We start from the raw sequence: 25,329 nt of genomic DNA, 5'->3' as shown, positions 1-25,329 counted from the left end.
CCTTGATCTTAAAGAACATGGCTTCTGTCCTTCCAGGAGTGATCAAGTCTCATTTACACACCCATTTCATTCACTAGCGAAAAATTTATAAGCAGTTTTGTAACTGCAACAGGAAGACTCATCTGCTACTAAGAGTAAAATCGAGTCTGTGCGTTCTCACCTCAGCTGGGAAACCTATTTGGTGAATGGCGGGAAACAAGCGGTGTGCCGGGGAGACACAGGACAGGGTGAGATATATGAGACCAAGCTTGTTAATCAGGGGCAGGGTCAAAGGTCAGGTGGACACACCCACGGGTTGGTTCTTGCTGAGAGCGCTGCTGTTGTCCAAGCAGAGCAGATAATTCCAGCGCTCAGCACCTCCGTTTCTCGGGGGGGCTGTTCTGCAGGAAGCCTCTTCACATCCTATCACCACCTTCCACATTTATTTAAGCCTCCCTGGCAAGGAGCAATGTCCGCCTCAGGCAGTGTCCCCCATTCCGGAGGGGACAGCATGTTCTTGTTCTAGTCTGATGGGACAGGGAGCCACACGGATGTCAGAGACCAACAGGAGCGACACGTAGACACTCGCAAGGCAGAGTCAAGCCAGAACAAGTGACCTTTATTGGTTCAGTTGACCAGGCACGCTAGGGTCCCCAGGGTGGGAGTGTCGGCCATGCGTGTCCAGGCATGCACGCACAGAGGAAGCGGGCGATGGGGTGGGGAGGCAGGAGAACAGCTCTCCGAAAGCGCTGGCGGGAGGGTGAAGGGCACCCATGTCAGCAGTACCAGTGGGGACGCTCTGAGCGGCTCAGGAGTCCTTTCTCTTGACCTGAAGAAGAGGAAGTTTGGGAGTTACGAGGAGCCAGGAGCAGTGGGATTGAGAAGCAGCAGGAAGCACCCTGATGAGGACAGCAGGGCTCCTCATGAGGTCACGTCAGGGCCTTGCAGCGCCTCAGCTTCTCTGCTGGGGCCCGAGTGTCTCCTGAGGCGCGTGGGTGAACCCCTCTCCCTGAGCTGCCCACTCTGGTCCTGCCTTGTCTCTAAACGCCTGGCTGAACCCCTGTTTCGAGGGTCACCTCCAGTCACTGCCCTGCCTCTCCTTACCGTGGTCATCAGCACCAGGGCGCTGACCAGCAGGGCGTACACGGCGGCCTTCCCCAGCAGGATCTCATAGAGGAGGGTGGCAGACAGGAGCCCCTGCCGGTAGGATGCTGGGGGGGAGCGCAGGTAGGTACCTCGAGCAAATACCTGTGCCCCCGCCCCACCCCCAGGGCCCACGGTTGTCAGGCCTCTGCTTCCAGAGACCAGGGGGATGGACAGAAGGAGGGTCACTTACCTGAGTTGAGGCCACAGTCTGAAAGAAAAAAGGGGCACACGGGTGAGGAGGAACACGCCACAGCGCAAGGGCCTGAGCCTCACCCAGAGCCTCGAAGTCAGAGGCTGAGCGGCCCGGACACGTGCAGGCCACGTGCAGCAGCCTCCACACGGCCCTGTCTGGCCTCCTGCCCGGCGTCTGGCTTCACATTAGGACCTTAGGAACTGGGGCCAGTGCGGGGGCACCCCATCAGGTGCTGAGCCTGCAGGCCAGTCTAGGGAGACCCAGCTGCCAGGCTCTGGGGGTGGAGGCTCTGGGAGGACATGGCCCCAGGGGGCCGCTCCCTGTCATGGTCCCCAAGCCCCTGGGCCCAGTCCTTGTGGGCTCCACCTGGGCCTCCAGGTCTCTGGTCCACTCCCTGGGCTCCTCCCCCTGCAGCCTGCTCACCTGCTCTGCCCCAGACTTGGGCGCTGACTTTCTGGGTGAGGGCTCGGGTTTTGTTCTCTAACCCCTTCGCGTCTTCCTCCGTGAAGCCATGGAACTGGACTTGGCAGACGAATTGGTTGCGTGGGTTGTGCCAGAAGCTGGCAGAGACCCTGAGCCGGCTGCTCAGGTAGTAGGTGGTGTTGTCAGTCGGATCCTCGTAGGGCTCGGGGTCCGTGCTGACCCCACTGCTGACCTCCTTCTCGTTCACCAGCCAGATCAGCTCCACGTGGTTGGGGTAGAAGTCAGTGGCCAGGCACACGAGCGTGGCCTTCTGGGTGCGATTGACCTCTGCCTCAGATGGCTCGAACACGGTGACCGTGGGCGCCCTGACCTTGTTTGGGTCCACTGGAGGGAAGAGGGGAGGGGAGCGGCGGGGTTTGTGTGTGTGTGAGTGAGTGTGTGAGTGAGTGAGTGTGTGTGTGAGTGAGTGTGTGTGTGTGAGTGTGTGTGCTGGCAAAGGTGATAACGACACAACAGAACGGAGTAGTAGAGCCCTTTTGGACTCAGTATCTCACTCCTTAGATGTTGTCTCCAACTTGGCTGCTGCCGTCTTGGCTTCCCACGGACGCCCGCTGCCCACTAGCCCCCACTTTCCCACAGTGACGTTACGTCCTCATTTCTGGGTGTTTTTGGAAATGTCTCCTCTCAGATCCTTGTTTGACTATGTACCAAAAGAGCATTTTTCTCCCTCATCCAGAGTCCCCTGGTGCGGGGCTCTCTCCTCTTGCACACTCAGATATGACTGCAATAGACTTGAACAAGCCTGGATGTGGAGACAGGACATTCTCACTAACAGGATCCCGGGACCTAGATTGATTTTTCCTGGTTGGAGGTTCCTGTTTCGGCAAAGTGCACAGCACCAGCCAGTCAGGCACAGAGAGGCACTTTTCTGACGGCTCCTTCTACCTGCCATGCTCAGCTCACATCCTTTCTTCCTCCCATGTCACCTCCTTGGAGCAGCCCTGGCACCCTGGCTATGGTCATCTCAGATGTTCCTCCAGCTTTGGGGGTGCCCAGCCTGGGCTGTGTGTACCATCACGCCACATCCCCAGAATCCCATGAAAGGCTCCGCCTGTGCATCGAGCTTTCTTCCTTGCGTGCCCAGCTCTTCCCTGCAGCTCTGCAGCCCTCATGGATGGCCGAGCTTTGCATTCTTAAAAGCAGCACAAGGTTGGTTAGTGAGTGTGATGAAACCCCAAATCCAGCGCCATTTCCTCAGAGAGCTCACATGTGAGCTCCTGGAGCCTGTCACCTGCCTGGCAGAGGGGAGGGTGTCCGGGAGTGTCGGAGCATGCGGGTGGGAGGGAGCCATGGCCATCTTTCAAGGTTACTGCTTTTTGCTAGATTTTCCTGATCTATTTGCTTCTGTTTTAACCAGGGGAGTGAATGTTTGGCGTGGAGATGTGGCAAGCCCAGGTCTCCACTTTGTCTAAATCCAGGAAAGGTTTTGGATGGAAAAATCGAGCCACAGTTTTGGGTGAAGGTCAGCTGTGACCCGGCCACGACAAAGGCATTGCTCTCCCTGAGTCCAAATTGCATCAGCCCCTTCCCCCCCAACCCAGCCATTTTGAATCCCAGGGACTAGAAATTTCCAATTTTTCACTCCCAACAGGGGCTCCCTCTGCAGCACCGAGCCCCCAGTCAGCAGGACCTGGGCCTGCCATGGCCCTGGAAGTCCTCAGCCCAGACCCCACCCCCCTTGCCCCACTCCTCAGCCAGCCCTGCCCTTCCCTGCTGACCCAGCACAGGTCTGGCTTTGAGAAAACGGAGCCTCCGACTGTTCATCTCCTGTACACCTCCTCTGTGGCTGAGGCGGTTCAAGTTTACAGTTGTAACGGTTCCTTCAGACTTTCTCCTCTGACCCCCCTAAGCAGTGTCCCCCAGGGGCCTCCTACAGCTCCGTGGAGGTGTAACAGGGCTCTGCCCTCGGGGCTCAGCAGCACCCCTCAAACCACCCCCTTACTAGCCTCACTCTGGAGCCCTCAAACCACCTCAGGAAGGCACACCTGGATCTCTGCGGGCAGTTGAGACAGAGGAAGGGGTGATGGGGGCGAGAGCTGAGAGCCACGCTGGAGGGAGACGTGGGGAAGGATTTTAGCAGAGAAGGCACAGCGGCTCCCCCAAACAGGGGAGGGAAACAACCCTGAAAGCACACAGCCCTGTACGGCGGGGATGAGAGATGGAGTTCGGAGAGCAGAATAGACCAGGAGCGCACCAAGGCGGGGCAGGAGGGGGTGAGGCGGATGAACCCCAGGAGGGAGGATGGCTCCCACCGCCTCCTTGTCCCTGCTGCCCCCCAGGAACTGGCCACTGGCCAAGCACAGCCCCAACAGTCAGGAGGAGCCCCGGTACCTGTCACGGTGAGCCTGGTGCCCGAGCCGAAGGAGAGCGGTGAATTGTAGGAACACAGCCGCAGAGGGCTGTGGCGAAACCGCCCCGAGCCCCGCCAGGGCTGAGGTCCTAGTGCACCCCCACCGGGAGAGCCAGCTCCCTCTCCCAGCCCACTCCGGCTCTGCACCCAAGGGTTCCATCACCAGCGCGGGCCAGGGTACACCGGAGAGAGACAGGGTGCGCTGGGGGCCAGGCCCCCTCTGAGGAGGCAGGATGAACATGGAGACAAGCGGGAGGAGATGGGGTGGCCTGGAGACATGCGGGATGCAGGGGTCAGCCAGGGCCCTGGAAGTCCCGCGAGGCCAGGCTTGGCAGGAGAGAGAGAGCCTCTGTGTCCGGGGGACGGGCCCTCCACGGGCCCTGCGCTTACCTGGGACAGTGAGGCGAGTCCCGTCCCCAAAGTGCAGCGGCTGGTTGGTCCACAGTGTGGCAACGGCGCGCAAACCCCAGGGCGCCCAGCGGCCCTTCCAGAAGCAGCTTCCACCCCAGCCCCGCTCTGGCACCTGCCGCCTCACCCACACGCCTCTCAAGGAGTCCTCCCCAAACTGGTCTTGGTGATAACACAGCGTCCCCGGGGCGCCCTTCGCTTACCCGAGACAGTGAGCTTGGTGCCGGTGCCGAAAACCAGGGGATCGTAGTTACACACCATGAAAGCCTGGTAGAAAATGGCCGCAGCCCGCGCCCCTACCCACAGCCCACCCGCCAGCGCTCCCTTCCCTGTCTTAGCGGGTTTTAGCTCCAAGTAGTGGAGGGGTGGGTGACCCCATCCCCGCCGTGTCCCTCGCCTTTCTGTGCCAGGAAGGGCCTTCCGGGACAGCGCCCCGAGGCCAGAGGCCCGGCCATCTCAATGGCCGCCCTGGAGGCTCCTCCACGGGGGGATGGACCCTGGCTGAGCTGGCCGCCCCTGGACTCAGGGCTCTGCACCAAGGGGATTCCATCATGAACGAGGTTTAGGGTACAGCAGAGAGAGAACCAGGCAGCTGCTGGTGGCGGAGGCTGTCCCGGCGGTCTGTACCCAGACAAGAGTTCAGACCACCCTGAGAAACAATGGAGTGTGTCAGCACCCAAGTCAGAGGCTCTGTCTGGATCCTGGCCTCTCCCGGTGGGCTCCCAGACCCCCACCCACTCACTGGCCTGCAGCCAGCCAGCGCCCCTCCCCCAGATTGGAGGCTGTCTCCAAGCACAGCCTCCAGGCGCCACTCCAAAATCTCCCCTGTCCCCTGAGAACAGCTGGGAATCTGGGAGAGGTTGGGGGGTCCCTCACCGAGCCACCAACCCCACCTCAAGCACCCCACAACACAGAGCTGGCCCAGGCCCCCAGCCGGGGAGCACACACAGTGTTGCCAGCTATGAAATCCAGAGCAAGGAAGATTGGAAGCTCCAGGCAGAGAGAATGTCAGGGCCTGAGAGTTACCTTGACTCCTCTTTCTCGGTCACCACCCTGGGGGGTCACCTCATCTCTGTTCCCTTCCTACCCTACCCAGCGGAGCTCCAGGCTGACATCTCAGAGGACCGGGGTCTGGGTGGATCTGCCCTCACAGGGACCCTCCTCAGATAAGGAGGCGACGTTTCCAAAGCCAGTACCTGAGCTGGACCATCCCACCCTCCCCAGTTTCCCAAGGTTGAGTCCTCCCATGTGGACCCCCAAGGAGACCCCAGGCCTCACCTACGACCGTCAGCTTGGTCCCTGAGCCGAAGGTGTAGTCATAGGAAGCACATCAGGAACGAGCCTCTCCAAAAGGGACCCTGCTCGCCTGCCCCCCTCCGCGCCCCGGAGGCCTGAGAGTGATTACCTACGACGGTGAGCCTGGTGCCTTCTCCAAAGAAGACTTGGGTGTTCGCACAGTGGCCTGGGGTGGGAGGAAAAGAGCGGGGTGTGTGCAGAGGGGCCCCGGCTGGTGTCCGGGGCCTGCAGATAAGCAAGCCGTCCTGGGCGACACGGATACTGTGCAGACAAGCCCGACTCCTGTCTCTTGAGGGTCAAATCCAGATCCTTCCAGAGGGCACCATGCCCCTTCTCGAGTCCTTCTGAAGGTCCATCAGAATGTCGTGGGCTGGGGAGGAGAGCAGCACCCCGGAACCTGTGGCTGCGTCCATGGAGGGGAGAGCTGGGCCTTCTTCCTTCTAGAAGGGGTCGCCCCACACGCCTGCTGCTGGGCTCGTCTTGGGCTTGGTGGGGTTGACGTGAAGGGGGCCCCCTGCGTCCTTCTCCCTGGAGGCCACACATTCCTCTGGCAGCTGGTGCTCTCCTCGAAGCTCCGTTGCCTTCAGGGCCTGCCCTTGTCCAGGCCTGGCTTGGCTGGGGGCCTGGGAGGGAGCAGAGGTCCTGGCCCAGTCCACCCTCCGGCCTGTGGCTGGGGAGAGGCGGCGGGCCCGTGGCCTGGGCAGGTGGGAAGGTTTTTGTAAAGGCGCCCCGTGAAGTTGTATCACCGTGGCCCCCTGTCCCCACAATGTTACAGCTTTCTACAAAAACGGCCCCTCCCATGGGCCCGCCCCTCAGGTCTGGGAAAAACCACGGGAACAGCTGCTCCTTCAGGGGTATCAGACTAGGGGGATGGTGACATCACTCCCACGGTAGGAGGTGGTGGCAGGGCTGGGGGGCCCTCTCTGCGAGGGACCACGGGGTCCTCTCTTTGGGAGGTCTGTCCCACTCAAGGCCATGTGTGCGTGTGAGGCTGTCTCCCTCGGGGGCTGGTTTTCTCCTATCCACCCCCCTGCACTGTGTCGTCACTGTGGGGGCCGGTGTCACCCTGTCAGAAAGCAGCACCCCTTCACACTGGCCCCGCCCCAGGCTATGTCACTCGAGGTCACACCTGTCATCCTCAAGTGAGACCCCGACTTCCCTGCCCTCTATCCCTCTGCTCCAACTCTGGGCTCTGGGTGGGTGGAGGCTCTGGGATTGGCCGGGAAGGTCTTCCAGACAGTGATGGCCGAACTGCTTCTGAATGGGGTGGGTGAGACTCCCCACAGCTTCTCACTATGGACCCCAGAAACCTGAGCTATCTAGGGAGGGGGGGCAGAGCTGGGTAAACACTGTCCAGAACCCCCAAAGACAGTTCTACAGTCACCTCACCAGGCCCCCACCTCTTTGCCTGAAGGGTAGAACTGCGTTAAGCTGTTGGTAGATGCTTTATTTTCCCTGCACAAGATGACCTTGAGATTTGACCTCCAGCTGAGTGGCCTAGATCCCATTTCACTAGATGATGCTTTCTTTCTTTTTGCCTTTCAAACTATGACTTGAAATCTAGAAGGAAAAGGGGCAACTTTGAGGACATAAGGAGACACACTAGCAGCGGAAAATCAAGATACACAAGACGGTGGGAAGACATTTGCTGGACTCAGCTGGCCATTATCTGAAAATTGATTTCATATTGTAGACAGCATATATAGTATATATGTGTATAGATAGGAAAATGATTTCATATAGTAGACGGTAAATATGGCAAAGAAAATGGGCTAGAGCAAAAAAAAAAAAAAAAAAATCCAAATGGTGTTTAGCTACAGGGAGAAACCTGACAAGGATAAATGTACAGTAGACTCCATGGAAGTGCTGCTTCCCACCCATTTGACTGACAAACGTCGAATTATAAAGACCATTCTGTTGGTTAGTCTGTTGTGAAATGCACACTTTTACCCACAATTGCTGTTAGAAGTACAGGATGATACAATCTTTTGGGAGCAATTTAGAAACATTAAATTTACGAATACATTTATTTTTTCACCCAGAAATCCCACCTCTGGGAATTTATTCTGTGCTTATTCTTGCATGCAAATAAAAACTGCATATAAAATATTTGCATTACTTAGGATAGCAAAAAGATTGGGGAACTAAAGTGCATTTCAGTCAGAGGCTGGATAAATAAGCTGATTTGCACACTGAAGAGTGTATCATACCATGCTGAGAAAGACAGAATGGAAATGTTTCATATTGCTATGAAAATTTCCCTAAGGTATATTGTGACTTGGAAGAAGCAAGCTGTGGAATAGTTTCCCTATATACTCTCTTTTGTTTAACAAAGGAGAAAATGGGGATTGTGCTTTTTTTGCTTGAGTAGACAGAAACAGTGGAAGCGAACTTAACATTTTTTTTTTTAAGATTTATTTATTTATACATACAAGCACTGGGTACAGTCAGAAGCACGGAAGGGTGAGAGAATTCACCAGAGCCAGAGCGGGGAGCAGAGCAGGCAGAAGGACCGAAGGACACTGCTGAGGGGAGCAGCGGGCGGCAGGAGAGGTCTGCGCGCCATGGGGGACCCTCCTCCTGTGGCCGGGGAGCAGCCGGGGATCGAACCCACGCTGCAGAGGCTGTGGGCAGCTTCGCAACCCAGCTCTCAACCGCTGCGCCACCAGGAAGGCCCCCGAACTTAACATTTTTTAGGGTCAATTTTATTGTCTTGTTTCAAATCGTGAAGCACGTGGCCACATGCTTTATGCTACATGTGGCCACATGCTATTATGTATTTACAATAAAAACAATACAATTTAAAAGAAAAGGAAAAGAACAAAATACTCTTTAAATATTTTGAACACTGTTATTTTAAAAAAGCTACGTGTTCCACTGATGAAGCCATTCTTCTTAAGAAGATCACTTGTGTAAGAAGCTGTTTTATGAGCCTGAATTTGCTCAAACCTCCAACCACGTGGGAAACTTGGGAAAAAATGCATGTTTCAGGAATGTTTCCATGATCTCTTGAGTTAAAATTTCCAGAAGTGGGTTTATTAATTCCCACTTAGATGAACAATCAAACACATTACCTGGGTATTTCCATTTCTGTGCCAGGCCCGGACCCTCTACGCGTTCTGGGACGAGGAAAAGGGCAGAAGTCTGCCCTGGAGAACGTCGGAGTGCTATCTGGCGGTGCCATGGCTCAGCTCTTAGAATTTAGGGGCAAAAGAAAAGCAAAAAAAGACAGTTGGATCCACTCATCAAAAGTTACCAGCGGTGCTGAAGCGGCCATTCATCCACCGGAGCAGCAGGTGGCAGCCTTGCCTTATTTTTCAGCTCTGAGTCACCGCAATGCCAGCGTGGCCGCTGGAGGGGGCAAGAGGACTGTGGATGGTGCCCTGTGACCTAGCAGGGCACCAGCTCACCGCGCTTTCCTCAAGGTGTGTTTTGGGGTGGGGTTGGGGGAAGAGATGAAAATTTAAAAATAGCATCTTATGACTGTATAATCTTTGAGCCCTTTGAAGCACGTGGATAGAGTATTTTTAAAGATTAATTTGTGCATAGAAGAACTGGGGTACCGACCAGAGGTGGGGGGCAGTGAGAGGATTCACCAGAGACAGAGTGGGGAGAAGAACAGGCAGATCCACTGAAATCCACTGCTGAGGGGAGCATTGGGGAGACAGGAGAGGTCTGCTGCGCCATGTGGGTAGCTCCCTGGCTGGGGATCGAACTCGTGCTGCAGTGGCTACTGATAGCTTCATAGTGCTGAGACTTAACCCCTTGCACCACCAGGGAGGCCCAATATGCTTATTTTAACATAAAAGTGACCATGTCCGGATATCAGGAGCGAGGGCGGGCTGACATGGACAACTCTGCTGTACCTGTGTCCTTCAGAGCAGGGCGGGGTGTTGGGAAGTGACCCCAGTGGGCTGCAGGGGGTGGGGGATGGGACCAATGGTTTAGGAAGCTCAGGGAGGAGGGGAATCAAGAGGCCAGGATGTTCATGGTCTTCCCGGAGCAGCTGGCCCTGGGGCGAGAGGCTCTCATGGTCCTGAAAAGAGGTACAAGGGCCCAGACCCCCAATATGCACTGACCCTGCCTCACCTATTTGAGGGGATTTTTATGACCCTTGTTTTCATTACAAAACAGCCTCTCAGCCCTCTGCTTCCTATTCCTTGGATTCCACCCGCCCCCTCAAACTGTGAGTCCATATCTGGGGCATCCCCTTTGGGAGCTGGGCTCCCTGCTTATCCCTGAGGTACAGCCAGGCTGAGGCAGAAGCAGGGACGCAGGAAGGCACAGACACGGGCACTGAAGTAGGGTCAGTTTATTTCGGGGGGTGGGGAGGGGGTGTCTAGTAGGCAGCCATGGTCTGCTCGATCCAGTCCACGTAGTTGCAGACCTTGGTGTAGACGCCGGGCTTGCCCTTCTGGGCGCAGCCGTAGCCCCAGGAGACGATGCCCTGTAGTTCTCCGTTGCAGACCACGGGGCCACCGGAGTCACCCTGGGGGAGGGAGGCGGGATGGGTTATCCAGGAGAAGCCAGGTGGGACTGAGCCCCCCTCAGTCAGCCCTGAGACACCCTGGCTGTGGGCATCTCCGTACCCACATCCTGCAGCTGGGGCCGCCTGGAGCCTGTGCCCAGGAGATACCTGCCAGACAAGCTGGCCTGGTGCCGACTTTGGGCACCGACTCAGGGGTGCCATCCGCTCCCCAGGTGAGTGTGTGAGTGGGTGTGCACGCGTGTGCGCAGGGTGTCCGCGCCCACGCCCTCACCTGGCAGGAGTCCTTGCCGCCCTCCAGGAAGCCAGCGCACACCATGTTGGCGGTGATCTGGCCGGGATAGGAGGCCTCGCACTGGGCCTGGCTCAGCAGAGGGGCGTCCAGGCACTGCAGCAGCTCGGGGTAGTTGACTTGGGGGCAGGAAGAGAGATGAGGGGACATGTGGGCGAGGCCGGCACGGGGAGGGTGATCGAGGGCTGAGCCCAGGGCAGTCAGGAGCAACCCCTCCATGCGAGCCCCAGCAGGAGGCGGGAGCTACAGTTCCCCCAGGAGTCCAGGAGGCTCCCCGCCCAGGAGGTGAGAGCAGAGGGTCCTCCCCATGCTCTCTCCCCACCCCAGGGGTCAGCCCTGGAGACCCTCCTCCCTGCCTCACTGCACCCAGCCCAGCAGGGCCCCGGGCTGTGCACGTGGGGGACACGCAGGAAGCAAAGGGGTTCAAGCCCAGGACACACTTGGGTCTGGGAAATGTGGGGACTGAGGGAGGGGGGGTGAGCAGGGGACCCCACTTACCGCCAGAGCTCAGGGTGTTGCCCCAGCCAGAGATGAGGCACTGGGTGCCAGCGGGGGCGCAGCTGGTGGGCAGGGACACGGAGGCCACGCGGGCGCTGAGGACGGCGGGCTGGGCCAGGCGGATGAGCATGATGTCGTTGTCCAGGTCCCAGCCGTTGTACCTGGGGTGGCGGATGACCTTGGCGGAGTCGATGAACTGCTCGCCGCCCTCCAGGACGTCGATGTTGTGCTCTCCCAGGCGGACCTGGATGCGGCTGTGGGAGGGAGGGCAGGGCTTGTCTCCAGGCCAGTCCCCAGGGCTCTGGGCTCCCTGCTGGGCTTAGGGGGAACTTGGGGGGCAGGGCAGTGGGGAGGGTGGGTCCTCCTCTGCCTCAGAGGAGGGTGGTGGTGAGAGGAGCAGGGAGAGGGGAAGGTCAGGGAGGGGGCTGCTCCTCAGCCTGCTTGTCCAGCCCCCTGGTGCCCCCTTGCAGCCAGCGCAGTGGGCACTGAAGGGCTCCTGGTACTCTAACTGCGCACAGGGCCTCCCCTCCCTCCTGCTCAGTGGTGAGCCCCACATTTTGTAGGAGCCCTTCCTGGGTTCTGACTGCAGCCCCACACCTGCAGCACCCCCCTCCCTGGGAGTTAGTTGGAAACACCCAATCCCAGGCCCAGGCAGACCCTCTGAGTCAGTCCTGAGCAGCCCCTGGGGTGGGGGTGCTGATGACTCAGGTCTGGAAGCTGATTCTCTGGATATTGGGAAAGGCAGAGACTGTCAAAGCCCAAATTATTACTCTCTCTGCAGATTCAGAGCCCAGGGCTGGGCTGGTGATTTACTCAGGGGGTTCTGAGGTGCAGCCCCAGGTAAAGCAGGGAGGTGCTCCCTGGCTCCTGCCGGGCCCTTCTGCCAAGTCACTGCTCCCTGCTCCTTGGGCCCATCGCCCTGGCTGTCTGAAAGATTTCTCTGCGGTGTTAGATGCTGTCAGTCCTGTGGCCTCTCTTCACCCCAGCTCCTGCCAGTCTATTGCCACTGGTACCTTTTTCTCCCGTCCCTGCAGGGCACACCTGAGCCCACCACAGCACCCTTGGGCTCCCAGCTCTGGGGCCAGCACGGGCGGGGCTGCACTTACGACTTGTAGCAGTGAGCAGCGGACACCACCCACTGGTCGCTGATGAGGGAGCCCCCGCAGAAGTGGTAGCCGGCGTTCAGGGACACCTGGTAGGGGATGGAGTTCTGGGCGCAGGTGTAGCCCCCGACGATCTTGTCATCGTCGTCAGCGGGGAAAGCCACTGCAGGGCAGACGGGGAGAGGGCGTTTTAGCTGCATGTTGGTGGGGAGCCCTCCCCGCGCTGGACCCTGCTCCTCAGGGTGGGTTAGCCAGCAAGGCGAGGAGCCAGGCAGTCAATGAGCACCTGCTCCACAGGAGGGGGACATCCCCAGGAACCTCCCCAGGGCCCCATGTGTGCAGGGCACAGAGCCAGGAGCCTGCAGGGCTCAGCTGGGGGCCTGGGACCTAGACACGGGATGCTGCTCTTGCTGTTTCATTACAGTCTGCTCCCATGGCTGTCTGTGCTCCGATGACAGGATGAGTTGTCCTAATTGGAGCAATCCTGGCCACGTAGCCCGGCTGCGTCCAGCTGCACCCAGCTCTCCCATAGGTCAGGTCTGCACTAGGAGTTCCGGGATATCTGCTCCAGCCCCATGAGACGGGACACAGGTAGGTTCATTTAATGGACCGTAGTTAAGGGGGTTCGGCCTGGGCTGAGAATATGGGAAGCTTAAAGATTCATGGAACAGCACACCCTGAGACAATGAATTCAGAAGCACTGGGGGTGGGACCCGAGTAGCTGTTCACCAGCCCAATGCAGCAGGGGACGACGCTGTCCTGGAGACACCCCAGGCCGCAGCACTGAGCTCCCCACTGTGGGTTGTTCCATGGACCCCGCCACCTGCTCTTCCTTTGCATTCTCTCTGACCACAGCCCTGAAATGGGGGAGGGATGGGCCCAGAGTCCCGCAGGAGGGGAGGGCCTTAAAGAGAGCCCAGAGGGAAGAGGTGACCCAGCGCAGAGAGCACAGGGGAGGCCGGGAGGCCGTGGGAGCAGCAGCGCGGTGTCCGGCGGGAGGGCGCGGGGCTCACCAGCGGCTCCCACGAAGGCGAGGATCAGCAGAGGATGCATGGCTGCCGAGTGTGCCCGAGGCGGCGCAGGGCGGCCTTTATACCTCCCGGGTGGGCGCAGGAGAGGGCGGCGGGTCTGGACACCTCCCAGGGCAAACACACCTGCGGCTTTCCCATGCCGGGCCCGCGTCAGCTCTGCGATGTTTGGCCGCCCTGTGGGCTCGTGACCCCGGGTGATAAGGGAACTGCGCTTCTGAGCGCAGAGAGGAGGGTCAGCTACTTCTTGGAAGGGATTCCACCTGCCACGGCTGGGCCTTCTTATGCGAGGAGACGAGGGGCAGGAAGGGGAGGAAGGACGTGGGCCCTGGAAGCTCTGGCCTGGTGGAGACGGACGACACCGCTGTGGAAGGGCTGGGAGGGCGCCCACTGCGCTGCCCGCTGTCCCAGGGCCCCTGGAGAGCAAGGAGGTCATGTCTAAATCTTAAATCTCTGAGCATGAAGACTCTTCCCTTGAGTCTAAGCAATGGGTAGGGTATCAAGCCTAGAGGTTCGTGAACGAGATCCGGGGAGACGAGTAGGAGGCGGGAGGAGCTGCCCCTCTACAAGGCTTGTGGGGGAAGGTGTCCAGGGCGGGAAAAGGTTAACTCGTGACCTTAATCTGCTTCATTGTGCGTGGGGTGAGAAGACCCACTCCGCCTCATCCTCACCCTCCGGCCACTGGTGGTCTCATCCCTCTGCTGTGCGGGGAGGGTCACTCTCAGAAGTCTTGTCTGAGGGCATGGAAAACAGACCCGGCCAGCTAGGGGCTCTCAGCCTCAGCAGGAATCTAGGTCAGATCTGCTGGACAGCTCGGGTACTGGTCAGAGAGCAGCAGGGGGTAGAGACATTTGCAGAAGGGACAGGCACTGGGCATTGGGCATGCTGAGGCCTGGGGTGTCTCTTTAAAGTTAGGGGCTTTCTCCTAGAGCTGCAGTGGGACTGTTTTCCCCGGCAAGTCAAGAGTAACCTTCCCAGCAAGGTCTCAGGGGGTGACCTGCGGGCGTGTGATGTGACGAGCCGGGAACCGGGGCAGGTGTGTGGAGGAAGGAAGAGCACCTACAGGACAGCAGGTCGAAAGGGGTTTATTTAGAGAAACAGGCCAGGAGCTGCCAGCAGCAAGAAGCCAGAGGAGACTTAGGAGAGGACAGATGAGAAGCAGAGGTGGGGTCCCAGAAAGGGTTGCCACTGGGTGAATCCAGGGTCAGGGTTCTCTAGCGGTGCCCGTGATCTGGGTCCTGGGGTGGGCAGTAGTGGTTGCAGTTCCATTCTTGGCCAATGTCCTAATGTGTTAACCAGTGATAGTGTGTTGAGCTTTATTTTTTTCCTGTTAATGTGATGTTGTGATGTTTCCTCCAGTTAGGTCTCCAGAGCCCCGGTCCCTATCTTCCTGTCTAGGTCAAACTGCTCACTGCCAAGGACACCAGACACAAGCCTGTCATTTTTTGAGGCACAACCAGCCAGAGGGGTGTGGAGATGAAGGGAGCATCTGAGTGGGCCTGACTTTGAGAGCGGCTGGGGAGCCTGCTTAGGAAGAGGCCTCTCCTTGGCCCCTCTGGCTCAGGGTGGGTAAGGAGTGGGCTGCGTTTGCATCTGATTTCTCTGAAAGGTAGACACGAGGGAATGTTCTGTGTGTGCACCTGGTTCAGGGTCTAGTGTGGGAGTAAGACAGGAGCAGGTTGGAGGGCTGGGGTCCAGGGTTGCTGGTGTGAATTGGGGGATGTGTCTGCTCCAGCGCCTGGGTGGCTGCCCCGTGGCTCGGAGACGCCCTCCTACTCAGCCCCCAGTTCTAATGGGCCCCTGACTGTGTGGGACTGTGACTGTCTGTGCCTCACTCAGGCTGCTCAACAGCTCCACACACACACTCCACTGGCCCGCTGGCTCCTAGGCATTGAATTTCAAGTGTGAGTCTTCATAAATGTTTTCACTGTGAATTGTACAGAATGAAATTATTTTCATTGACAAGGAGGAACCCATCCTTACATAGGAGGCACCTTGTCTGGGAATGCGGAGCTGGGATGGGAATGTGGAGCTGGGCTCAAGGCTGGGAAGATCTGGTTGTGCTGCCAGGCTGGGATTTGCAACAGGAGGCCAGTGAAGGCTTCCTGAGGTCAAGTCAAGTTTCCTTGAGGACAAACATACATTCTGATCCCTGGGAACCTTGTCTTTCTGGCAGAAATAGAAACTGAATTAATCTTTCACCTGGCTCCTGGTCTTGACATTTACCTTGCCGTGACCCCTGGCACTTCTGAGCCACAGCTGAGACATGGAAGTTCACCCTCTCTGAGCTGGGAGGGGCTGACTCATCCTGTGGAGCCTCAATATGTGGGATCCCCAGGCATTGTTATTCTCAGGGCTATTGTTTGGTACCCAGAGATCTTGGGCCTGCTAGGCAGACAGCCAGGCAGGAGGCCTCTCACCAAGGACAAAAGTCCTGGCGTTAGGAATATACTGGGAAGTCAGTATCTGCTGAAAAGAGCAGGCAGATGTGGCCAGATTAGCAAGGTCCGGTAAAATACTTTACTTGAAATTATTAGCAGAAAGTTAGGTCAGAGTAGAAAATATGCTTTGGCTACTGGGAACAATGGAGCCCCTCAGGCATAGCCCGTGGTCACGTCACCCTATCCGTCTGCCAAGGATGTGCATTTCCTACCTACTTGCCCTACCTTTGATCTTGACTCTAGTAAGTTCGAGACTGCCCCTGGATGGCTGCCTGGTGAGGTATAGTCCCTCTGTGCTTCTGAGTGCTCCACATGGGCAGTGGGAATCTCTCTCCTGCGGCGCCTCCAATGCTGCTGCTCCTGGGGGTGACATCAACAAGAGGGGCTGTTCCTATGTCACCCAACAAGCTGTCTTGCCTGTCCGCTCGTTGTGGGGTCTCCATGGTAAGTCTTGGTTAGATACTCAGGACAGACCCTGCGATGGGTCCTGAGGACACAGGTGTACCCCTGATAGGTGTGCTGTGGCGGAAAATAGAAAACTGGAAAAAGGGACAGAAACTTTTGGATTGGTGCCGCTTGCATTTCAATTCGTTCCCAGGAGACTCCCGGGCTGCTGGTCCAGGGACACGCTTGAGAACCACTGCTTTGGAAAGTCTGTGTCCTCAGTACACACCCCTCTCAGCTTATAGGCTGTTCCTGCATCTCTGGTGCCTGTTTCATCGGGTCATCCCTGGAGGTGCCAGGAGGACTGACAAGGCTGCTCCCTAAGGAGCTGGCAGCCAGGTGCCGATGCCCAGGCAGGAGCAGGGCTGTGCTGGGCCTGCAGATGGGGCAGGAGGGCAACCTCACTGAGGCCAGGGCCAGCCTGGGGGAGAGGAAGGGGAGGGGCTGGGAGCCTGGGAGCAGGCTTTGTGAAGACGGTGATGGGCAGTGGGAAGCACGACCCCGGCTGGTGGCCAGCAGGGCCCAGAGCTGTGCGAGGTTCCTGGCCTGGAGCACAGCAGGGAGGGGAGGAGGCAGAGGTGGAGCTGGAGACCCAGGCGGACAGTGCAGGGAGAGCCTCCTCTACTGTCCTCTGGTCTGCGACCGTGAGGGAAGTGCCTTCCGGAAATGGAGGTCACAGAATGTGACTGTGTCTGGCATTCTGGGTGCAAGGGGTAGCTGACCTGGGGACTGCTCTGCTTTGCCTGTTTCCTCTGAGGGAAGCAATGTTGGCAAGTGGCGAGTGGCTGCACTGGTGGGGGTGGAGGTTCAGTGGGTTAGGATGTGCTCAGGGAGGAGGGGGATCAGGAGGCCAGGGTACTCATGAGCTTCCCTGGAGGAGCTGGCTCTGGGGACAGAAGGACTCCCACAGTCCAAAGGAGAGGTTTCAGGGGCCCCCAGTCTGCCCCAATGTGCAGACCCGGCATGGCATTGACTTTTTAAAATTTATATATATACATTTTTTACATGATTGATAATTTTTTAAAAGATTTATTTATTTATGCATACAAGAAGTGGGGTGCAGGCCAGAGTATGGGGTTGAGAAGATTCACCAGAGACAGAATGGGGAGCAGAACAGGCAGATGTACCGAATCCACGCCCTTGCACTTCGCCTGCACCCCAGCTCCTGCATGCATAAATAAATCTGAAAAAAAAAAAATCATCACAAAGGAAATCCCATTTGACCCAGTGATCCTGATCCTACTGCTGGGAATTTACTCAAAGGGCATGAAAACGCCAATGTGAAAACCTGGGTGAAGACATGGTGGCATCTGTGCCCAATGGAGTACTACTCGGCTATTAAAAAAGATGAAACAGTGCCTTTGGGGACAAAGCGGAGGCTCTAGCTGTGGTTGTGCTCAGTGTAATACGACAGAAAGTGAAAGACAGTCGCCAGATGGTGTCACTCAATTGCAGAATATAAATAACCAAAGAAAACAAACTGGCGAAGCACAACAAAAATAATTCTTGGAGTCTGGGAAAAACATGTTGGTTACCAGAGGGGACAGAGCTCTGGTGGGGGGTGAGTGAAGCCTGTGCACCTAACTCCCCAAATTAGGTAGGTATTGGAATAATTGACAAATCACTAAAATTTGAGGCAAAAAAGTCTATTGATTAAAAATAATCTGTTTCAGGGAGAGAGCTGTTTCCACTCATGTCCAGCAGTCAGCTCACCGCCAAACATTAGCTAGGAAACGTGAGCCAAACCTGAGCTGTAAGTACTTCTTAACTTCTGTGGTCCTAGCACACCGACTCCACAGGCGTAGATGTCACACGTAAAGCAAAAAGCAAAACCCAATTGGATTCACCCACCCGGGACTTCCGCCAGTCGGCCCGAGCAGGCTCTTGAGTGCATTTCGTGTTTCTTTTTTAGTCCCAAAATAGCTCTGAGCGTCCAGAAGACCAACATATTTGTCCTGGAGGTCCAGTGGGGACCCTTGATCACTTTCGGTCTCAGATTTCCCTCTGCAGGTGAAAAAAGGCTGAAAATAAACACACCTGAAGAGCTGAAGGGACGGGCAGGAGAGCATCTTAAGGCTTCTGTGCCCCCAAGTGGAGAAGAGGGAGCGTTAGACAAGGAAACCTTCAATAAGAACCTGGAGGTGGAGGGATGAGGGACTGGGGGGGTGGGGGAGTGAGGACTGAAGCTCTGTTGCCAAGGCAACCGTGGCATCTCTAACCAGCCATCCCCGTCAGCCTCGTCCTCTCCTTCACGCCCATCCAGGTACACCCTCTTGTTAGGGTTTGCCCTGACGCACGCCTGCCTCTTGTCTCCCTCTGCATCCGTCTGCTTCTCTCTCCCTCTCTTGCCGCCAGGGAGGGGAGGAGAGACCGTCGAAAAGGAATCAAGCAACCTACAACCCCAAATAATTATCAAAATTCCTAAGTGCGTGTTTCTGCTACCAGTAAAACGTCACCCCCAGCCCACCCCAGCCGACGACGGAGCCCCTGGCCCCTTTCCTGCCCAGAGGCTGCCTGGGCCTCCCGGAGATACTGAGTCTCCCCGAAAAACCAGTCCAAGGAGACTCTCAGGTGATGATAATGAACCCACTAGGCAGCCTGAGGGGGCACCCTCGTGGGCACACACCCTCCACCCCACGCCCCAAGACAGGGTGCGTGCATGTGCGAGCCCTGGGCCAAAGGCCAGGCATGACATGTGTGGGGCATGACATGTGGCCCCGCAAGCCTTTGGGAGACTGGGTGCCGGGCACCGGGGTGCGCCAGCTGGGACCGCGCAAGGGATTTGTCCACGCGGAGGCCAGTCACCATCCCACACACATGGCACCCGTGCCCGCCTGGGGAACTGAGGGAGGCCTTCAGGAGGAGCTGGCGGGGCCGTGGCTCACTCCAGCTGGCAGTCAGAACCCCGCGGCAGGCACCCTCCACCCGGCCGCGGGCGGGGAGGGTGGGGTTTTTGCACAGCTGTCCGTCCCGCCCGGCTCAGTGTGATACTCCAGGCGCAGAGGTAGAAGCCAGAGTCTTTAAGGAGGACCTTCTGAGAACTCAGGATGAACTTGCCGTCTTTGGGTCGTTTGCCCGTCAGGTGCTGGAGTGCTTCAGGATCAACATTGTTAACCCTGATGGAGGTGAAGAGCAGCTGGAGGGGCCCCCCTGCAGTCTGGCGGTACCAGTACAGGTTGGGGTCTGAGGGCCCCGTCACGGTGCACTCCAGGGACATGGGCCTGTCCACCAGCTGCACCCTGCTAGGCGGCCATTGACGGATGGTCTGGGCTCTGACACCTGTGGGAGGGTCAAGAGCTGTTCAGAGAGGAGGACCAGCCCGGCCTGCTCTCCATCCTGACAGGGGGCGGCTCAAGGCCTTGCATGGCGCGGACCTGGAGGATCATCATGGGGAGCAGACGGGAGGGTCAGGATGCAGGTGTCCCTGGGGAGGGGGGCCAAGAGAGCAAACTCCTTCCCAGGAGGTTGGGAGCACTCAGCAGCCCGCCACTAAGGGTAAAGTCCACATTCATCCCAGACAATTGGCAGAAGGTGCCAGAGAGTCGTGCAGACAGCTGAGGCTCTGGATTGGCAGGGCTGGGCGAGGGTGAGGACTTGAGGAGAGTCTCGCCACCTATCTAAGAGGAGAGCACCCACCTAAGATCGTGCCCAGCAGAAGGACCAGAGGACAGCAGAGCATGGTCCAGGCAGCCAGGCCTCCCGCTCCTGGCCTGACCGCGCCTCCAGATCTGGGCCAGACGTGGCCAGACCCCACCCTCAGAGGGACAGGCTGCTGCAGAAGAGACCTATCGCTTCCCTGAGCTGGGGAGGAAGTGAGGCTGGTCTTCTCAAGTGAGAGATGAATCATCCCCACCCTCCCTGGGAACCAGCTGTTCCCTGAGCTACTTATCTTTACTGAACCCTGCTCAGTCCTGCTATGGAAATGCGATTCCTGACTCACCAGTCACAGGCACCCCGGGTGGCTCTCTGGCTCCCCCTGGAGACCATGGAGAGGGACTGCAGCCAGCCCAGGCCCTGTGATCAGGGCAGGGTGATGAAGAGTCTAGTCTCTCCCATGCTGGAAACTGACCATAGCATTTGTCACCTGGGTCGCTGGAAAGGAGAGAAAAGCAGACCAAGGCTCAAAGATTTAAGTCTTCAGAGGATTCACTGCAAAGAAACTCAGTTCTGAGGGAAGGAAGCTGCCTGGCACTCATGCCAGATATCTCAGTCCCTTCATTCCTGGCAGTCAGGATTCCCGACCTGCACAGGCAGAGCCGGCCACTGAACTGACCAGCCCTGGCCTCTGTGTCCCACGCGCCTCTGATGCCAGACCTCCCTCTCGGTGCAGCATGAGGTGGATGCTAAATCATGCAGCCTTGAAACAGACAGACCTGGGTTCTTACCACAGCTCTACTCCTTGCTAATATAGGAAGCCCCAGAAAATGAGCCCCTTGATTTTCTCATTTGACACTTTAAAATCAGAATAAAAATTAAACCATGAATGACTGTAACACCAACAAATGGTTGCTAGATGCACTTTGCCTGGGGCATTGCTGAAATTCTCACATGTGTTGGCTGGCTTTTGGGCTCCAGGCAAAGCTTGTGCCTGTAATGAAGAGTGGAAGCTTTGCAGAGGCATGGGGTGGAGGGTGGGCCTGAGGGGATGGCAGAGACTTGGGAAGTATTGCCAAGCCATCAATCCCTGACAGCTAAGGAGGAGAATCTGCCAGGCAGCTGATATAACCTCATTCTCCTGAAAGGAGTCACCGGACCCCAAGATGCCTGGAATACAGCCAGCCTGTCCCTGGGAATCTCCCCTTATCTCTGCTTCTTCCATGGTCTGTCATCAGAAATGGCTCATTTTCTTCTTTTTTTTTTTTTAAAGATGTATTTATTTATGCATACAAGAACTGGGGCACAGGCCAGAGGTGTGGGAAGTGACAGGATTTAGCAGAGACAGAGTGGAGAACAGAACAGACAGATTGACTGAAATACACTGCTAAGGGGAGCAGTGGGAGAGTCAGGAGAGGTCTGCTGCACCATGTGGGTCACCTCCCTGGCTGGGGATGGAACTCGTGCTGCAGTGGCTGCAGATTGCCCCATATTGTTGCATCTTAACCCCTTTCGCCACAAGGGAGGCCCCCATCATTGATAATTTTTAAACAATGTTTGCTTTTTTTTTTCCCTCAGGTGTAGTCACCATAGAATTTCCCCCATCCATGCACGATCACCACAGTCCCCTGTGCTCCTCCCTCCCTCCCTGCAGATGTCTTTAGTTTATACATGTTTTGTGGTTTTGTCTGTTTTGTGTTGGTGTTATATTTTTTCCCTGATGTCTCATTTGGTTCCCCTATATTCATCCTATAAGTGAAACCATCCAATATTTTTCTTTTTCCTTCTGGCCTATTTCACTGAGCATAATTCCTTCCACCTCCATCCACGTTGCTGTGAATGGCATGTGTTTATCTTTTTTGAATGCTGAGTAATATTCCATGGTGTATATGTACCACATCCTCTTGATCCAGTCATCTGTTTTTGGGCATTTGGGTTGTTTCCAGGTTTTACCTATTGTAAATAGTGCTGCAATAAACATAGGGGTGCAGGTGCTCTTTTGAATCATTTTTGAGGAGGCTTTTCTGACACCTATTTCATCTGTCATGCAGCACCTCCTATCCACTGATTCTTGTTCCTTGGATCCCACTCAAAGCCCTCAGGTTGTGAGTCCATCTCTGGGGTACCCCCTTTGGGAGCTGGGCTCCCTGCTCATCCCTGAGGTACAGCCAGGCTGAGGCAGAAGGACCCGCCCAGAGCAGGGACGCAGGAAGGCACAGACACGGGCACTGAAGTAGGGTCAGTTTATTTCGGAGGTGGGGAGGGGGTGTCTAGTAGGTAGCCATGGTCTGCTCGATCCAGTCCACGTAGTTGCAGACCTTGGTGTAGACGCCGGGCTTGCCCTTCTGGGCGCAGCCGTAGCCCCAGGAGACGATGCCCTGCAGTTCTCCGTTGCAGACCACGGGGCCACCGGAGTCACCCTGGGGGAAGGAGGCGGGATGGGTTATCCAGGAGAAGCCAGGTGGGACTGAGCCCCCCTCAGTCAGCCCTGAGACACCCTGGCTGTGGGCATCTCCGTACCCCACATCCTGCAGCTGGGGCGGCCTGGAGTCTGTGCCCAGGAGATACCTGCCAGACAAGCTGGCCTGGTGCCAGCCCTGGGCACAGCGTCAGGGTGCCATCCGCTCCCCAGGTGAGTGTGTGAGTGGGTGTGCACGCGTGTGCGCAGGGTGTCCGCGCCCACGCCCTCACCTGGCAGGAGTCCTTGCCGCCCTCCAGGAAGCCAGCGCACACCATGTTGGCGGTGATCTGGCCGGGATAGGAGGCCTCGCACTGGGCCTGGCTCAGCAGAGGGGCGTCCAGGCACTGCAGCAGCTCGGGGTAGTTGACTTGGGGGCAGGAAGAGAGATGAGGGGACATGTGGGCGAGGCCGGCACGGGGAGGGTGATGGAGGGCTGAGCCCAGGGCAGTCAGGAGCAACCCCTCCATGCGAGCCCCAGCAGGAGGCGGGAGCTACAGTTCCCCCAGGAGTCCAGGAGGCTCCCCGCCCAGGAGATGAGAGCAGAGGGTCCTCCCCATGCTCTCTCCCCACCCCAAGGGTCAGCCCTGGAGACCCTCCTCCCTGCCTCACTGTACCCAGCCCAGCAGGGCCCCGGGCTGTGCACGTGGGGGACACGCAGGAAGCAAAGGGGTTCAAGCCCAGGACACACTTGGGTCTGGGAAATGTGGGGACTGAGGGAGTGGGGGTGAGCAGGGGGTCCCACTTACCGCCAGAGCTCAGGGTGTTGCCCCAGCCTGAGATGAGGCACTGGGTGCCAGCGGGGGCGCAGCTGGTGGGCAGGGACACGGAGGCCACGCGGGCGCTGAGGACGGCGGGCTGGGCCAGGCGGATGAGCATGATGTCGTTGTCCAGGTCCCAGCCGTTGTACCTGGGGTGGCGGATGACCTTGGCGGAGTCGATGAACTGCTCGCCGCCCTCCAGGACGTCGATGTTGTGCTCTCCCAGGCGGACCTGGATGCGGCTGTGGGAGGGAGGGCAGGGCTTGTCTCCAGGCCAGTCCCCAGGGCTCTGGGCTCCCTGCTGGGCTTAGGGGGAACTTGGGGGGCAGGGCAGTGGGGAGGGTGGGTCCTCCTCTGCCTCAGAGGAGGGTGGTGGTGAGAGGAGCAGGGAGAGGGGAAGGTCAGGGAGGGGGCTGCTCCTCAGCCTGCTTGTCCAGCCCCCTGGTGCCCTTGGCAGCCAGCGCTGTGGGCACAGAAGTGCGCTTGGTACTCTAACTGCACTCACTGGCCTCCCCTCCCTCTTGCTTAGGGGTGAGCCCCACATTTTGTAGGAGCCCATTCCGGGTTCTGAGTGTAGCCCCTGTACCTGCAGTGCCCCCCTCCCAATCCCAGCCACACTCCCCCAGACTCTCTGAGTTGGAAACTAATAGCCCAAGAACTCCGGTGCTGAAGCACTTAGATCTGGACATTGATTCTCGGGGGAATGGCCAGAGGCAGAGTGTGAAAGCCAGTATATTGCACCCTCTCCTGCAGATGCCAGTCAGTTTCCCGTACTCCTCAGGTGGTTCCAAGGTGCAGCTGCAGGTAAACCAAGGAGGTGCTTCCTGGTTTCCTGCTGGGCCCTCCAGGCCAAATCACCTCTTCCTTATGTTAGCACCTATTGTACTGGCAGTTTGATGGGTTTTTTTTTGAGGTGTTAGATGCTGTCTTCCCTGTGCCCTCTCTTCACCCCAGCTCCTGCCAGTCTATTGCCACTGGTACCTTTTTCTCCCGTCCCTGCAGGGCACACCTGAGCCCACCACAGCACCCTTGGGCTCCCAGCTCTGGGGCCAGCACGGGCGGGGCTGCACTTACGACTTGTAGCAGTGAGCAGCGGACACCACCCACTGGTCGTTGATGAGGGAGCCCCCGCAGAAGTGGTAGCCGGCGTTCAGGGACACCTGGTAGGGGATGGAGTTCTGGGCGCAGGTGTAGCCCCCGACGATCTTGTCATCGTCGTCAGCGGGGAAAGCCACTGCAGGGCAGACCGGGAGAGGGCGTTTCAGCTGCGTGTTGGTGGGGAGCCCTCCCCGCGCTGGACCCTGCTCTTTAGGGTGGGTTAGCCAGCAAGGCGAGGAGCCAGGCAGCCAGTGAGCTGCCCCTCCCTAGTGGCCTCCCCAGGTGTCTTCCCAGGGCTCCATGTGCCTGCCAGGCACAGAGCCAGGAGCCTGCAGGCCTCAGCTGGGGCCCTGGGTCTTCCCACACCAAATGCTGCTCTTGCTCATTCATTACAGTCTGCTCCTATGGCTGTCTGAGTCCCTAATGGACAGGATGGGTTGTCCCAACTGGAGCAATCATGGCTATGTAGCCAGCTGCACCCAGCTGCACCCAGTTCTCCCATAGGTCAAATCTGCACCAGTAGGCCAGGGAGAGCTGCCCCAGCCCCATGAGGCAGGACAAAGGTAGGCATTGTTACTGGCTGGTAGGTGAGGGGATTCAACTTGGGCTGTGAGCCTGGGAATCTTAAACCACCTGGGAAGATTAAAGATCAATGCAGAGGCCATGGCCTGTCAATTAAGTCAGAACCTCAGGGGCGACTGGAGAAGCTGTTCAATAGTCCAATGTAGCAGGGGAAGACGCTGTCCTGAAGCCACCCCAGCTTTCAGCACTGAGCTCCCCACTGTGGTTTCTTCCACAGTCCCTGCCACCTGCTCTTCCTTTGCATTTTCTCTGACCACAGCCCTGAAATGGGTGAGGAATGGACCGAGAGTCCCGCAGGAGGGGAGGGCCTTAAAGAGAGCCCAGAGGGAAGAGGTGACCCAGCGCAGAGAGCACAGGGGAGGCCGGGAGGCCGTGGGAGCAGCAGCGCGGTGTCCGGCGGGAGGGCGCGGGGCTCACCAGCGGCTCCCACGAAGGCGAGGATCAGCAGAGGATGCATGGCTGCCGAGTGTGCCCGAGGCGGCGCAGGGCGGCCTTTATACCTCCCGGGTGGGCGCAGGAGAGGGCGGCGGGTCTGGACACCTCCCAGGGCAAACACACCTGCGGCTTTCCCATGCCAGGCCCGCGTCAGCTCTGCAATGTTTGGCCGCCCTGTGGGCTCGTGACCCCGGGTGATAAGGGAACCTCACTTCTGAGCGCAGAGAGGAAGGTCAGCTACTTCTTGGAAGGGA

At 57.8% G+C, this 25,329-nt stretch overlaps 2 protein-coding genes, 1 long non-coding RNA gene and 1 gene segment (V, D, J or C); 1 reads left to right on the top strand and 3 right to left on the bottom strand.

Moving 5' to 3' along the window:
* Positions 1-589: 589 nt before the first annotated feature.
* Positions 590-25,329, bottom strand: part of LOC119247944 (T-cell receptor beta chain C region-like) — a 78,986-nt gene continuing 54,246 nt past the window's right edge. Inside the window, 5 exon segments of the C gene segment in view lie at positions 590-808; positions 1,084-1,190; positions 1,316-1,333; positions 1,742-2,125; positions 5,965-6,021. Of these exon segments, the coding sequence occupies positions 788-808; positions 1,084-1,190; positions 1,316-1,333; positions 1,742-2,125; positions 5,965-6,021 (587 nt within the window).
* PRSS2 (serine protease 2) lies at positions 10,159-13,301 on the bottom strand. Its single transcript, XM_037514748.1, has 5 exons — positions 13,248-13,301; positions 12,238-12,397; positions 11,132-11,385; positions 10,616-10,752; positions 10,159-10,344 (listed from the first exon to the last, which is right to left on the bottom strand). Exons 1-5 carry the CDS (start codon positions 13,285-13,287, stop codon positions 10,195-10,197), a joined length of 741 nt encoding a protein of 246 aa, XP_037370645.1. The 5' UTR covers positions 13,288-13,301; the 3' UTR covers positions 10,159-10,194.
* LOC119247975 (uncharacterized) lies at positions 12,030-16,553 on the top strand. The gene is made up of 3 exons (XR_005125847.2): positions 12,030-12,326; positions 12,659-12,825; positions 14,622-16,553. It is a non-coding gene; the product is annotated as an uncharacterized LOC119247975 (long non-coding RNA).
* LOC119247916 (anionic trypsin-like) lies at positions 21,985-25,097 on the bottom strand. Its single transcript, XM_037514735.2, has 5 exons — positions 25,058-25,097; positions 24,035-24,194; positions 22,949-23,202; positions 22,433-22,569; positions 21,985-22,161 (listed from the first exon to the last, which is right to left on the bottom strand). The coding sequence occupies exons 1-5, from the start codon at positions 25,095-25,097 to the stop codon at positions 22,012-22,014; spliced, it is 741 nt and encodes a 246-aa protein (XP_037370632.1). The 3' UTR covers positions 21,985-22,011.

Source organism: Talpa occidentalis, unplaced genomic scaffold (assembly GCF_014898055.3).
Source record: "Talpa occidentalis isolate TD23 unplaced genomic scaffold, MPIMG_talOcc4v2.1, whole genome shotgun sequence".
NCBI classification, from domain to species: domain Eukaryota; kingdom Metazoa; phylum Chordata; class Mammalia; order Eulipotyphla; family Talpidae; genus Talpa; species Talpa occidentalis.
Note: the sequence above shows the minus strand (reverse complement) of the source record. Positions and strands in the feature narration are given on the sequence as shown.